General features: G+C 38.4%; 1 protein-coding gene across 24 annotated transcripts in view; it reads left to right on the top strand.

The window, feature by feature from the left end:
• Nucleotides 1–15,844, top strand: part of ARHGAP28 (Rho GTPase activating protein 28) — a 330,654-nt gene that overhangs the window by 161,801 nt on the left and 153,009 nt on the right. For 22 of the 24 annotated variants that reach the window (XM_023241766.2, XR_006587776.1, XR_006587777.1 and 19 more), the window contains one exon: nucleotides 7,226–7,315. The exons of the other annotated variants lie outside the window; for them this stretch is intronic. In XM_023241766.2, the coding sequence (XP_023097534.2) occupies nucleotides 7,226–7,315 (90 nt within the window). The remainder of the gene's footprint in view (nucleotides 1–7,225; nucleotides 7,316–15,844) is intronic. 24 annotated transcript variants of the gene reach the window in all.

Genomic DNA, 15,844 nt, shown 5'->3' with positions numbered 1-15,844 from the left:
TTCTCCCTCTCCCTACTTTTACCCATCCCCACTTCTTCTCCCAGCTGACCCAGAGGAGGGAAAAGTCAGGCAAGCCTCACAAGAAGGGTCAAGCTTATATCCATTTACAACCAGGAAAGTTTACTTTATTCACGGTTTAGCCCAGAACCTTTTCTCACATGTTTCTATGTACACTCCTTCAAGCAGTCTTTTCTCTCCTTTGGTGGAGGTTGTGTAGTGTTTTCTTTTTTGTTTTTCCATGCTCATGTTCCCTGTCCTGGCTTCCTCCCAGATTAGCAAAAGGCAGAATGGGGAATCCCAATAGGTTCCCTCCTCCCTGCTGAGATGGTGCAGGGGAGTCTTTGTTTGAATGTGCATGTATTGAGCTCACCTGTGGTTACTCACACCTTTGTCCTCTCTCCTAATTTGGACATGATGGTAGTTGTCTTTTTCAAAATTTTCTCCATTTGCTTTCTTCATTAGTGCAGTTTTGATGGAGAGGGAGTTGGACTGTAGAAAGGAATTTGTGTTATTCCTGGAACATCTCTGTCCAATCACCCCTCATATGAATGTTGCTGGGAATCTTTTTTCCTATTTTTTAGTTATGTTTTGTTCACTCTATTAGGTTTTAGGAAAGAGAGTTTGGATCATCTGACTTAACTTTCCCATTTAATCCCAGAATATAACCCCGGTTGTTTACAGAAATAACACAAGATTTCTTTTGATATTAAAAATTATCCCCAGTCTGCTTCCTGCTGGTATTTGACCTTTGATTCCCTTAACTTAACTACACAAATCCTTTACTTTTGAAAACAAATCAACTTTCTCTTTCAAGAACATACCCTGAGCTTTCCATTGGTAAAGGTTTGTTTGGTCTTTTCTCACCTTTTAACATGGGGAAAAGATTTGAACAGATGCTTCACCAAAGAAAATATGGGGATGGCAAATTAACCTCATGAAAGGTACTCAGTATCACTGGTGATTATGGAAATGCAAATACAGCCACAAGGAGGTGTCTCTACATAACCTGCCTAATGCAGGACTGACCCTCTCATCTGCTGCTAAGGGTGCAGAGCAGTTGACACTGCTGCCCTGCTGGTGGTAGTGTAAGATGGTCCATCCACTTTGGAAAATAATTTGGCAACTTCTTTTTTGTTTAAATATTTTAAAAAAAACTTATTTTAATGTTTATTCATTTTTGAGAGAGAGGGAGAGAGAGCGCGCGCGCGCGCGAGCACGAGCGGAGGAGGAGCAGAGAGAGAGAGGGAGGCACAGAATCCAAAGCAGGCTCCAGGCTCTGAGCTGTCAGCACAGAGCCCCACACGGGGCTCAAACCCATGAACTGGGAGATCATGACCTGAGCTGAAGTCAGAAGCTTAACTGACTGAGCCTCCAGGCACCCCTGGCAACCTTCAACTGTTACGCATATACCTACTTCAAACCCAGCCATTTTACTCATACATAATATATATTACCACAAAGACTTACTTACAAATGTTTCTCACGTAATAGACCCAAACAGGGAACGACCATTTTTACCTACAGGTGGATGAACAAATTCTCGTATATCCATACAATGGAATATTACTCAGCAATAAAAAGCAATGAACTATTAATATGTACAACATGGATGGATCTCAGAATAATTATGCCATGTGAAAAAAGCCAGACCAAAAAGATTCAACTTCTGTAAATCATGGAAAGTGCAAACTAACCTATAGTGAGGGAAAGGAGATTGTGATTGCCTGGAGACCTGGCGATGGGTGAGGAAAGGAGGGAAGGAAGGTTTGACAGGGGTATAAGAAAGTTTTTGGTGTGCTCCTTTTGTTCACTGTATTGACTATGGTGATGGTTTCACTGGTCTAAATATTTCTCAAAACGACATCAAAATGCATGCTTTTACTCTTTAAATATTGGCAGTTAATTGTAGGTTATACCTAAATAAACCTTTAAAACAGAGTTCATATAATATATTATGATTTCATTAATATCCAAAGTGTTTATTTTGCAACAAGCTACATTAAGTAAAGAAATAGTCTTTTTATGTATTATATGTGGTGGACCCTTGACTCTGAACTGCAAATGTCACTGAATTTGGGCATTGACAAAAGTCTTACAACTCAGTCTTCCATCAACAAACCTACACTCTACAAACCACTCCTTATATAGATAAAATGTGCAGTCCACATAAATGAATTAGTCATTTGAGGTGTTAGTCTAGTCGAAAAGCAAAGCAGTTCATCTAGTATATTTCCAATGTCTTAAGTGAGTGAAATCAAATGGCTACACTTGGTATTGATTCATAATTTACTGCAAAATACAATCATCATACCATCTGTTTAAAAAATGTCAGTTACATCTGCGTTTGCTTCATGGAAAAGAAAATCTAAAGAACTTTGATTTAAACAAGTGGGAGTTTGTTTTAGTCACAAAACAAGGAACCAACGGTGGGTAGGCCAAGGTTGGTACCACTGTGTACAATGCAATGCCAGCGTTAGCATGAACTTTTAACTTTTTCCTTTTATGCTGCCACTGTAGCGTACGGATTTAATCCAGCAGACTCTGAATACCATGTTGATGTTCCTGATTGGAATATGTGTAAAATGAGTGACGCTTATTAACAGAAGACCTTAGCTGTCAGGGAAAACCTTTATGGCAGAATTCCTCTTATTGCTCATTGAATGTTGCACTCTTATATTATTGTTTTTCTTTTCTTTTCTTATTTTGGTTACCTGAATCTCATTCCTTTATGTATAAGTGGTTTCGTTTGTTTGTTTGTTCACTGTGCAAATTTTTTCAACTTTGGCATTTTTAAAAAAAAAAATTTTTTTAAACGTTTATTTTATTTTTTTGAGACAGAGAGAGACAGAGCATGAATGGGGGAGGAGCAGAGAGAGAGAGAGAGAGAGAGGGAGACACAGAATCCGAAGCAGGCTCCAGGCTCTGAGCTGTCAGCACAGAGCCCGATGCAGGGCTCGAACTCACAGACCATGAGATCATGACCTGAGCCGAAGTCGGGTGCTTAACCGACTGAGCCACCCAGGCGCCCCTCAACTTTGGCATTTTTAATTGATTTTGAATTTACTGCTGGAGTTCTGAACCATCATGAGGATCTGCCCTTTACTGCATTCATTTTGGCCATTGCTCCTCAAGTTCCTTCTATCCAAGGACTTTTTTTTTTCCCTCCAGTTTCTGCACACTGTCTTCTGTTATGTTTTACATTATTTTCTCCCCATTTTCTGTGTTTCCAGCCTTCTAGAACACACGTTAGATGGTTGTCTCTTTGCTTGAATTTCAGTACCTCCAAAATTTCCTCTCCTGTTAGCCTGTTTGCTTGGATTTCTTCATCTTTATGTTGCAGATTAATAGTTTTTTCTTGATCATGATGGTATTATTGTAGCTTATCTCACTCTTTTTCTGAATTTCAGTAAACATAGTCTTCTTTTTTCCCATTATTGTAGCAGTGCGCTCTTGGTTCAAAGTAGCCATAGCTCCTTAAATCACTCTGAAGAGAAGAATTACATTTGTTTTTTTTTAAATATATTTTTTAATGTTTATTTTTGAGAGAGAGAGAAAGCATGCTTGTGCAAGAGCGAGTGAGCGGGGGAAGGGCAGAGAGTGAGGGAGACACAGAATCTGAAGCAGGCTCTAGGCTCTGAGCTGTCAGCACAGAGCCTGATGCAGGGCTTGAACCCGCGAGCCGTGAGATCATGACCTGAGCTGAACTCAGATGCTTAACCAACTGAGCCACCCAGGTACTGCAAAGAATCACATTTTTTTAAGGAATCAAAATATTTTTATGTTTTTTTACTGAAGTAGATTTACAAACAATACATACATGTGTTTTAGGTGTATAATTCAATTGGTTCTAACATATGTTTTTACCCACATAACCACAAGTTAGTCAAAACAGAGAAAATTTCCATCACCCCAGAAATCTCTTTGGGGCCCTTTCCCTTATCCTCCTGCCCCTCCTCCAGGCAAGCCCTGCGCTGATTTCTAACCCTTAGGTTGGTTTTAACTTCCATATAAGTAGAATTATAAATACAGTGTACTCTTGTGTCTGTCTTTTTTTCACTCAAAATAATTTTTAGATTCATCCATTTGATGCATGTGTTGGAAGTTGGTCCTTTTATTACTACCAATAATCCATTGCATAAATATACTATTGGTATATCTGTTCACCTGTTGATAGACATTTGGATTGTTTCCAGTTTTGAGCAGTTATGCATGTTACCACAATGAACATTCATATCATATAAAGGATGTGTATTCTCATCATTTCTCTTGGGTAAAGATGCAACATAATTTAGATTTTTGGCAGACAACCTACCCACAGGCCATCACCCATAGTTCATAAACTCAGAAAGAAATAATAGGTAAATCAAAAATAAGTAAATTCTTTTTTTTTTTTAATTTGAGGGAGAGAGAGAGAGAGAGAGAGAGAGAGCATGAGCAGGGGAGGAGAAGAGAGAGGGACACACAGAATCTGAAGCAGTCTCAAGGCTCTGAACTGTCAACACAGAGCCCGATGTGGGGCTTGAACTTGTAAACTGCAAGATCATGACCTGAGCCAAAGTTGGCCGCTTAACCAACTGAGTCACCCAGGCGCCCCTAACTAAATTCTATCTTTTAAAAAAAGCATCTATAGGGAGAAGCAACAGCAAAAACTAATTTTTTGTGTGTGTCTCCCAAGTGGAGGATGTCGTCAGCTAAAGCTTGGTCCTTGGGGGTAAGCTCATACAGAAAAACAACAGACTACCATGTAAAAAAAAATTTTTCAGTATTTTCACTATCAACTAAGATATAAATATTTAGGGTTTTTTTCCAGTTATTTTTCAAATATAAACCTCTTAAGTGGAGAAATGCCAGCTTTTAGAATGTGTAATAATAAGTGACACAAACAGTGAAGTGCCCGAGTGTGAGAACCATCTGATCAGGAAAGTGCATATCTCCCATTAGGTGGCAGCAAGCGTTTTAGGTTTTAGGTTTTGTGTCCACTGCAGAGAGAGCTTTGTACCAAGACTACGGATCCAGGTTGTTTTTTCCCATCCACTTCCCTAGTCCCTCCCTCATAACACTGTCCTTGAGAATCCTGTCACAGCAAGAGGGTGAGGTGATCCACCCGAGACTCCATCCAAGGAGGCATTGGGTGGAAAGTGTTCCACAAGGCAGAAGGTACCAGCACACTCTCAGGTGGAACTACAAGCCCTGTGGGCTCTCAAAATCCTCTGCAGAATCATAGCATAGGACTTTATTAATTTTTAATCAATTAGGAAATTGCTGTATGTTTCCTTTGCACTTGAGTGGATCAATTTTTCTGAAGGCCAAAATTTTGATTGTGTGTTCTTGTAAGCGAGTGGAGTGTCCTTAGCTTTAAGGTGCATAGAGGAGGCAGGTAGGTTGGTAAACGTTGTCCCCAGATGCGAAGGATGCCAAGGATGAAGGATGAAGGACCTAAGTCATTACTTACAGGCAAAGCTGACTTCATTTCAGTCTCCCCTCCATGACTTTTGTTGTGGCCTCCTGGTTTCCTTCTCTCTCAGACCCTTATACTCACAATAGGAACCCACCGCCCAAGGTAGTTAGTTCATTTTATTTGGACTACATTTTGGGAGGGTTTCCTCGGTTATATTTAGGGGCTGTCTACATATTTTAGGAGCTGGTCTGCTTGGCTCCTATTTTGCAAACATTTTTTAACTATGTACCTGGGACTCTTTCCTAGTCTTTGTACAATTCTGTGTTGTTTGTTTTTTTTCTCCCTCTCTGGAAATTTTCTTTCATGCTGCTCAGGGGTAAAGATTTTTATTTTACCAAACGCATTCTATTTTCTTTTCATGTACAAATTTCTATGAGTTGGTCTGCTGTAGAATTCTGTACTGGTTCCCAGTGCTATTAAAAATGTCGTCCTTTAAAAAAAAAATGTCTTCCTTTAAAAAATTATATGTTTTCTGCCATTTCAGTGATTGGGGATAGGAAGGGTAGATAATTGTCAGTTCACCATCTTGACTTTAATTTCTTATACTAGTTCTTGTGTTTTATTTGTCCCTTAAAAAAAAAAAAAAGTCCTTTGCTCACCTTGTAAAGTAATGCCTGTCCTCTATAAGAAATTTAGAGGGGCACCTGGGTGGCTCAGTTCGGTTAAGCATCCGACTTCGGCTCAGGTCATGATCTCTCGGTTTGTGAGTTCGAGCCCCGCATTGGGCTCTGTGCTGACAGCTCAGAGCCTGGAGCCTGCTTCAGATTCTGTGTCTCCCCGTCTCTCAGCCCCTCCCATTCTCAAGCTCTGTCTCTCTCTGTCTCTCAATAATAAATAAGCGTTAAAAAATTACAAAAAAAAAAAGAAATTTAGAAAATGTGGTCAAGCAAGGTGAGCAACGGTTTTTTAAAAGAATATGTATTCATAAGTATCAAATGCATTGTATTTTGCAGTAAGGTTCCTTCAGTAAAGAAAAGAATATTTATGTCTTGAATTTTAGTGAAGCCATTGTCTGCTAAAGCAAAAATCTATTTCCAGCTTTATAAACATAACGTGGTGCTGTTGCTGCTGAATTCTCGTCACTGCAGAAGATAATCATAGGGTGTGTTTAAAAAGTAAGATTAGACAGGTTTGTGTTCGGCCATGTGTAATGGAAGCGTTGGAGTTATTTTGCTTCACATGGAGATTTGGAGGTCCAAGTCTGACAGGGCATTCACCTGATACCTTTGCACAAACCCAGGTGGGTTTGATCTTCTGCCCCTGCCATCCTTTGCCGTGGCCATCATGCTTATTCGAGCAAGATACCCGGCAACTGTAGGCTGTCATCTGCGGTGCTGTCATGAGTGTACAGGAGCTGACCAGATTCTTTTTTGGTCAGGAAAGCCTCAGCCATTCCAGAAGCCCTCTTGGTAAAATTACACTTGCATCTCGTGGACCACACTTGTCACGTGATCACTCTTAGCCGCAACGAATCCTGGAAATGAAGTTCTTTGGTTTAACTCCCTGGAACCACACCAAGACATTGTTAAAGCAAAGGGAGTTTGTGGCGGGCAACGGCAGTGTCTGCTACAGGGGCCAGCGTCTGTCCAGTGTCGGCCAGAGGGCCTGGCATTTAGGCACTCATGGTAATGTTCCCTGAAGGGCTGCCCAGGCAGTCACGACTTTGTATGTTGTCACACACATCTAAATACATACACACAGTGCAGTACACAAACACATTAGAAGTGTCTGCCTGAATAAGAATGGTACTTTCGTTTCTCCGTTTAGCCAGATGATGCTTCTCTCAACAGTACCGCCCTGTCAGATGGGTCCCCAGATGAAGAAGGGAGTTTTACAGTTCCCAGGAGTGGCTCTGTGGTAAGTCATCACATGCCAAGACAATTGCACATCAGGGCAAAACTGCAAGTTCAAGGCGAGAAGAAGCAATTTCCTCAAAACAGATAAGAAAAACTTGAACTGAGATTGCAAAGAAACCACAGCTGCCAGTAGACCCACCAGTGTTGGAACAGTTAGGAAGTAGGAGACTCAAAACTGAGGAACAACTAGATCTTAGTTTAAAAGAGGGCTCTATAAACTAATACCTCTATGGTCAGAAAACAAAGGATGTTCTCTACGTGTATCAAGCACGGAGGAATTTACCTTTGGTCCTCTGGGCTGAGTTCACACCAGTGATCCAGCCTAACTCTGCCATTTGACCCAAAGGTCCTCTTACCTGCAGGATAAATTAAAAAGCCCTCATCCTGATATTGAAGGCACTGTTGCCTACATTTCCAGCCTTAGATCACACCCATATAAATCCTCCAATTCAGACAGATTCTGTACTTTTCTTTCTGAGAAAGTCTCATCATTCCCCCTCCCCAGAACCACTGGGGATCCCCGCCTGGGGTCTCTCTGTAGCTGCTCTGGCAGGGAGGTTACAATGGACCAGAAGAAGTGAGAGACCCTGGTAAATGAGATAGCAGTTCTTTGATGACAGGATGATTGGAAGGCAAGAGCCCATTAGTCAGGCAAATGGAGGGGGCGCATTTACAAGTCCCTCTGGGCAGTAGTTTGTCATCTGGCGTCCAGTTTGAGAGAAAGGATAGTTGATGTTCACATGCATAACACATTAGATCCCCACTGTTCAGAGAGACAAAGCTGTTAGCCCCAGGTGAAGGAGCTTTTCTGTTGTGTTTTCAGAGTTTTGGTTTTGAAATTGCTTTGCTACTGTGATCTATAAAAAGCATAAAAGAATGCGAGTGTCTTCGTCGATGGGTAACTTATAAATAGCATTACAGGTTATGGCACAGATAGGTTAGGGGTTACCCACAGTGTCTGACCTACTGGCTTTAAATTCAGCTGCTACTTTCCTATTTAAGACTGTGCATTGGAATGCAAATGAGTGAGAATGTCTCTGTTTTAGAGATAATCTCCAGTACTGATGGCTGAAAACAGAGTAAGTCATTCACAAACTCTGACAACTACTAAAATGAGGAGTTACCTACAATAGACCTTTCAGAGTTGTGCTGTGCGCCTGTGACTGGGGACTCCTGCCTAAAGCTTTGCATAGGATCCTATATATTCTCTTAGCTGGTGATGCTACCATGTGCCCAGGGTACCATCCCTAAGTGTTAGCGTCAACTCTACCTACATGCTTCCCTCTACATGCTCATCTCTGAGACCTATGGATTTTGCCTTATAAAGAATATTTCTAGGGGTGCGTGGGTGGCTCAGTCAGTTAAACATCAGACTTCAGCTCAGGTCATGATCTCACGGTTCATGAGTTCGAGCCCCGCATAGGGCTCTGTGCTGACAGCTCAGAGCCTGGAGCCTGCTTCGGATTCTGTGTCTCCCTCTCTCTCTGCCCCTCCCCTACTTGTGCTCTGTCTCCCTCAAAAATAAATAAAAATTAAAAAAAAAAAGAATAATTCTACATTCTGGAATATTCTGCATTCCAGAATATTCTACATTCTAGAATATTTCTACTCCCCTCTTTTCCTGTAACTACTTACTTAGTACAGAAGCTCATCATCTTACTGAATTACTGAGATAGCCTCCTAAGTGATCTGTCCCTGACTTTAGCTTATACCCCTCAAATTCATCCTTCCCACAGCTGAAAGTCATTGATCTATAAAAATGCAAGGCATTGAGGAGGGCACTTGTTGGGATGAGCACTGGGTGTTGTATGTAAGTGATGAATCATGGGAATCAACCCCCAAAACCAAGAGCACACTATATACACCGTATGTTAGCCAACTTGACAATAAATTATATTAAAAAATAAATAAATAAAAAGTAAAATAAAGAATGAATGGATAGATAGATAGATAGATAGATAGATACATACAAATAAGTGCGAGCCTTGTTTAACACCTACTGAGGTTCCCCCACGTCTTCTAGTTAACATAAACACTCCTGACCCACCTTACTCGTCTCTCTCTCTAGCTGACTTTACTGCCCCAGTCATTTTATAAAAGCCAACACAGGACTGCATGTGGTTCCATGCACACACCAAGTAGCACTTGAAGCAGAATGGTTACATAATTGAGTTGCTGAGGGGGAGGATTTTGGGTAGGCCTTATTTTCTAGGTTTTCGTTAATCCATTTATTCATTCACCAAATCCTTGTTAGGCACATATTGTCTGCAAATAGGATACTTGAAAGCTTGAGAGTATAAGAGAAAGACAGTGGTCTTGTGTAGCAGTTATAGATAGTGTTTCCTGGAGTAAGTTAATCATTCAGATTTTCTAAAAGGAAAGAAAAAAAACTAAATCTTTTTTTTTCTGAAAACTGATTGAATGCTAATTATGATATAAATAAAAGTGTCAGCAGTATTGAGACTCAAAAAAATCTGATTTTTGTATCAGTCTCCAGTGTGACTTACTTTGGATGGTTTGTTACTCAGATATCTTTGTTTAGAAATGGTGAACAAATTGGCTAGTTGCTAGAGAGATGAGAACTTAACCCTTACTGCACCTATACTGAAAATCGTTCTAGAACTTCTTACCACCGGGGAAATACATTTTGACCTCTCTGCTTCTTGATTATAAGGAGGCATTGGCACCCCAGGTTGGTTCTGCAGTTTCTTCTAGATGGTAAGATTTCTAGTAATTCAGTGAAGTGGTAGCAAGGACTTCAGGGGTCCTGGCCATGACTTCTGTAAAGTATATCTTACTTGGCAGGGTGAATTCCCAAGGACATTTCACTGTCATCTTCAAGACTTCAGAGGGCCCCAACAACTTGCACTTGGAGTTTACGTTGTGAAATGGTATAAAGTAGATAACCTAACTTGGTCTTTTCCAAAAGGATAACCTTGGCTTGATCAATTTTTTTTCAATCTTTCATCTTTTATGTACATTAGAAATGTTATTTTATGATAATTGAAACCTCTGTATGTATGGGGTCTATCTTAATTACTATGACTCTGTGGTTTGTTTTTGATGTCTGTTGGGGTGTGTTCACCCTTGTTCTGGATCAAAATTTTCTTTCTTCTCAGGAATTTTTACTTCCAAATGAGCTTAGGATGACTCTATAACCAGCCATTAAATAAATCTTGTTAGGACTTCACTAAGAATTTTATTGAATTTAAAGATTAATGTTGGGGAGAAAATTCACATTTTGAAATACTGACTCTTTCCCACTGAGAAATAGTAATTGTCTTTCCACTTATTTATGTTTTCTGTTCTTCAATAAAAGTTCATAATATTCTTTCTTATACATTTTTTATTGATTAATTACTTAGGAACTTAATAGTTTTCATTGATATTTTAATGGTAGATTTTTTTTATGATACCTTCTAGTTTGTTTTTGCGGCACTGTAAGGGAAGTAAATTTTTGGATTTCTCACGAGAGTATATTTTATAGCTTCCTTTCTGAAAATTCTTCTTCTAAGAACTTTTCATTTGATTTTATAATTTATAGATATCATCTGAAATAGTGAAAGTTTTCTTTACTCAATCTTTAAAATAGTCATTTTTAAAAAAAATTTTTAACGTTTATTTTTATTTTTAAGAGAGAGCGAATGAGGAAGAGGCAGAGAGATGGGGAGACAGGATTTGAAGCAGGCTCTGTGCTGAGAGTGGAGAGCCTGATGTGGGGCTCAAACTCACAAATGATGAGATCATGACCTGAGCCGAAGTCAGAAGAGAGGCTTAACCGACTGAGCCACCCAGGCATCCCTAGTCATTTTATTTCTTTTCCCTGTTTAATTGGACCGATCACAATCACTGATTATATTGAATAATAATCATGGGGATCTTTGAATAAGTTCTTGATTTTCTCATGAATTCTTTTAAGTTTCATTGTTAAGTAGAATATTATTTGTTCTAGGTTTCTGAGACTTCTAGTTGTTTTTATTAGAAATGGAGGTTGAATTATATAAAATAATTGTTCATCGTCTATTAAAATGAATATATTTTTCATCTTGAAGCAATTACTTAAGGAAATTCTATTGATGTCTTTCTAATATTGAACTATAATTTTGTTGATAAAAATGAACCCTACTTATTGTGTTACATTATTCTTTTATTACAATGCAGAATATATCATTTACTACTATTTTAGCATTAAAAACATTTTTTTAATGTTTATTTGTTTTTGAGAGAGAGATAGAATGTTAGCAGAGGAGAGGTACAGGAAGAGGAAGACACAGAATACGAAGCAGGCTCCAGCACAGAGCCTGACACGGGGTTCAAACTCATGGACCGTGAGATCATGACCTGAGCCAAAGTCAGATGCTGAACCAACTGAGCCACACAGGCACCCCAATTTTAGCCTTTTTAACTACTGTTCTAATAAATGGGATTAGCCTATATATATATATATATATATAATTTCTTTTCTTTTCATTGTTACAGAGTTATAGTGACCTTGGTATGAAAGTGTTAAGAAGCTTGGTTTTTTTTTTTTTTTTTTTTCAGTATTTGGGAGCCATATATTAAATTTTGGTGTAAATATATAATCTATAAAAGCTATTATATATAAGTTTGTATTGCAATTTGTTTATGAAACCTCCAAGGTCTGGCATCAATGTAGATATAGTGCTTTACTTTTTCAATGGATATGGTTTTGAAGTTATATTCCTTTATATTCCAACTGGTATGAGTTTTGGTAATGTATGTTTGTTCTAGCAAAATATCCAATTTATTTATCATTTTAATATATGTAGATGTTTGAGTGTGTGTACACACATGTATACAAATATATACACATATTTATTTAGGCATATACTTTCTAAATTTTCTGCGAGGTAGCTATTTGCCCTTTTTTTATTTCTAATATTTATGTATTTTATCCCAATTAGAATGTAAATTGTTGTCTGTATCAGCAATATTTTTTAAGAAATCACTTCCTTTAATTGAGGAAGCCTACTTTTTCTTTTCTAATTATTTTTTTATATTTTTATTTACATCCAAGTTAGTTAACATACAGTGTAATAATGGTTTTAGGAGTAGAATTTAGTGATTCTTCACTTACATGTAACACCCAGTACTCATCCCAACAAGTGCCCTCTTTAATGCCCATTACCCATTTAGCCTATTCTTTCCCACCCAACTCCCCTCCAGCAGCCCTCAGTTTTTTCTCTGTATTTAAGAGTCTCTTAGGGTTTGCCTCCCTCTTTGTTTTTATCTTTTCTTTCCCTTCCCCTGTATTCATCTGTTTTGTTTCTTAAATTCCACAAATGAGTGAAATCAATGGTATTTCTTTTCCTCTGACTGATTTTGCATAACATAATACATTCTAGATTCATCCACATTGTTGCAAATGGCAAAAATTCATTCTTTTTAATCACTGAGTAATATTCCATTGCGTGTATATACCACATCTTCTTTATCCATTCATTGGTTGATGGACATTTGGGCTTCTTCCATAATTTGGCTATTGTGAATAGCATTGCTATAAGCATTGGGGTACGTGTGCCCCTTTGTTTATTTTTTAATTTTTTAAATATTTTATTCATTTTTGAGAGAGAAAGACATAGAGTACAAGTGGGGGTGGAGCAGGGAGAGAGAGGGAGACACAGAATCTAAAGCAGGTTCCAGGCTCTGAGCTGCCAACACAGAGCTTATAATTTCACATGTGATTTAATTTTTAATCTAAGATATCACTGGAATGCCTTTAAATTCGCATTTGGATAGATTTTATAATTATTATTATATGTTTTATTTTAAAATTGATTGCATATTTGTCAGTGAATGTGACTTATTTAAGTTTATCTCTAGGGTACTGAGTATTTACTCAAAGAGAAAAAAATAATTCAAAAAGATATACGCACCCCTGTGTTTGCAGAATTATTTACAATAGCTGAGATATGGAGCCAACCCAAGTGTTCATTAATAGCTGAATGGATAAAGAAGATGCAGCATATATGTATACAATGGAATGTTACTCTGCCATAAAGAAGAATCAGATCTTGCCATTTGCAACAACATGGGTGGGCCTATAGGATATAATGCTAAGTGAAATAAGTCAGATGGAGAAAGACAGATACCATATGATTTCAGTCATCTGTGGAATTTTAGAAACAAAACAAATGAACAAAATAAAAAAAGAGAGACAAAAAACCAGACTCTTAAGTACAGAAAACAAACTGGGGTTGCAGAGGGGAGGTGCAGGGGGATGAGTGAAATAGATACAGGGGATGAAGAGTACACTTAACTTCAACAAGGACTGAGAAATGTATACAAGTATTGAATCGTTATATTGGACACCTGAAACCAATATAACACTGTATGTTAATTACACTTCAATCTCAAAAAAAAAAAAAAAAGAGTCGTTCTGGAGAATTTAGTTAGATGTAGATTTATCAGTTCTGATCTCAGGTGCAGAAGAGGAAGAAGGGGAACCTTATTACCTGTATTGATTCAAGGCAACTTGTATACATAGAGTTATAACACACACACTCAAACCTTGAGAAAAAAGGAAACAGCCAGTCTGGAAGGTCAGAAACAGCTCCTGTAAGTAATGAACATGGAAAATGTTTGGTATGGTGTTTCTGTAATGTGAAGGAAATACCATATAGTCAAAGTCTAGTTTCGAAAGAACTCCAGCGGTAGTGCCAACCTTTCACAGGTTGGAATTGAAAAATCATTATCCCCATAAGTTTTACTCTCCAATCCCAGTGCCACATGATTTGGACAGCAGAGCAAGCTTCACTGGCTGGAAAATGTTGCTTTTCCTTACCATTGAAGCCCAGCCTCTTGTGGTCAGGCACATAGGGAAATGGTAGGATCTGTTATCGACAAGCAGAGGAAGTGTGTTTTAAATAGGAATGGCATTAACATTTGAAATATATTAAAATAACTAGTAAAGATTTAAAAAACGATGCTAGTGTTAGTGTGTTTAATGGGTGAATGGATGTTTTAAAACTATAAATACAGAGCACCTAGCCTTTTCACTCAACCTACTTCAGAACTCAAGGTCCATTCACTGGCAGATTTATCTTCCTTTTTCATTCTTACCATGTCATTCCCCTGCTTTAACATGGGGAATTGTGTTAAATGTTCTTTTGTTTGTTCTGTTCTGTTTTGGTTTAACCCTTATGAGAGTCTCAGCTCCTCTGCCTGGCTTTCTGAGCCTTCCATAATTGTAGTTGACTGTCTTGAGTAATTTATTTCTCAGGTTTTTATAATACCTTGCCTCAACTCCTGGTAAACCGGTCTCTCCTGGTTGGTAGCTGAAACGTTTCAGGTATTCCCATACCTGAACTTTCTAACTTTATTTCGGGTCTGAATGCCTGTGCCAGCCTCCTCTGGCTCTGTAAGTCCTCTCCATCAAGCTTTGAATTCCAGTTCCAGTTTACCCACCTCTGGGTGAAACCCTTCCAGGCTGCACCTCTTCCTTCTCCATTACCCTCCAGTAAACACACAGTTGTGTTGTAGAAGAAATTAGCTCTTAACAGCGGGTTGACCGTTTTTCAATAATGTTCCATAAATGTTACTCTCTACTCCTCGTTATGAATAGCTCGAGAGCAGGGATCACAGTTTAAACTTCTGCCTCCCCCAAGATAGTCCCAGAATAGTTTACATTACAAAGGGCATGCATGCCTTCAGTCCGGTAGGTTGGCTGTAGGCCAAGTAAACCAACTCAGCAGGTGGACACTTCTCCACTTCACAGATTAAGAAGTTGGCATCTACTAGGGTCTAAACATCCCAAACCATCAGTTTCAGACTGTAAATAAATGCCTCTCCATTTTCAAGACTGTTGTCTACCATAGGTGAGTCATTTAAAAGTTTGAGAAAGTTTTTTTTTTTTTTGAAAACTTCAGAAGACCACTGAAAAGTGGTCCATATCATTTTAAGGATTTTAGTGTACAGATTGGTTTTTAGAGCCACCAGAAATCTGATTGGCAGTAAATTGTGTGGCTTTAGACCTTTTTATGTCTTTTCATTCTCCTACCAGTTCCAGTAATTGGGCATCCATGTTTTAATAATTGGCCATGTCTTTACATGATTTTTACACAATTACAAGTGTGTAATCTCCTTTGAAATAAAATAGGAAAAAGAACACACAAGGCTCAAAAATTGAGACTTTCCTTGTGTAATTTGTAGCACATGATAAAGGATCTTTCATGAAGCAGGTGTTCAGTAATTGCTAAATAAATATGAGAATAAAAGAAATAATATCAGGCTCTGTGGAAAAAATGAACAGACTTTATACTGAAAAGATTGCTGATTGAATAGCAGATTTTCATCGTCACACACATTCATAGATAATAACTCCCACATTCAAATCTATATTGGCAGAAATGATAGATTTGTGTGTAATTTTTTTTTTTTTACTAGTACCCTTCCAGACTTGAGCAATTGACTTGCTTTACAAAGATACTCAACTTCTGACAATATTGCAGGGGAGGGCAATGCTTTGGCAGGATCTCAGTGAAGAAACTAGCAAATTAGAAGCTGGACT

Source organism: Felis catus, chromosome D3, assembly GCF_018350175.1.
Source record: "Felis catus isolate Fca126 chromosome D3, F.catus_Fca126_mat1.0, whole genome shotgun sequence".
Lineage (NCBI taxonomy): Eukaryota > Metazoa > Chordata > Mammalia > Carnivora > Felidae > Felis > Felis catus.
This window is presented reverse-complemented; position numbering and strand designations above follow the sequence as displayed.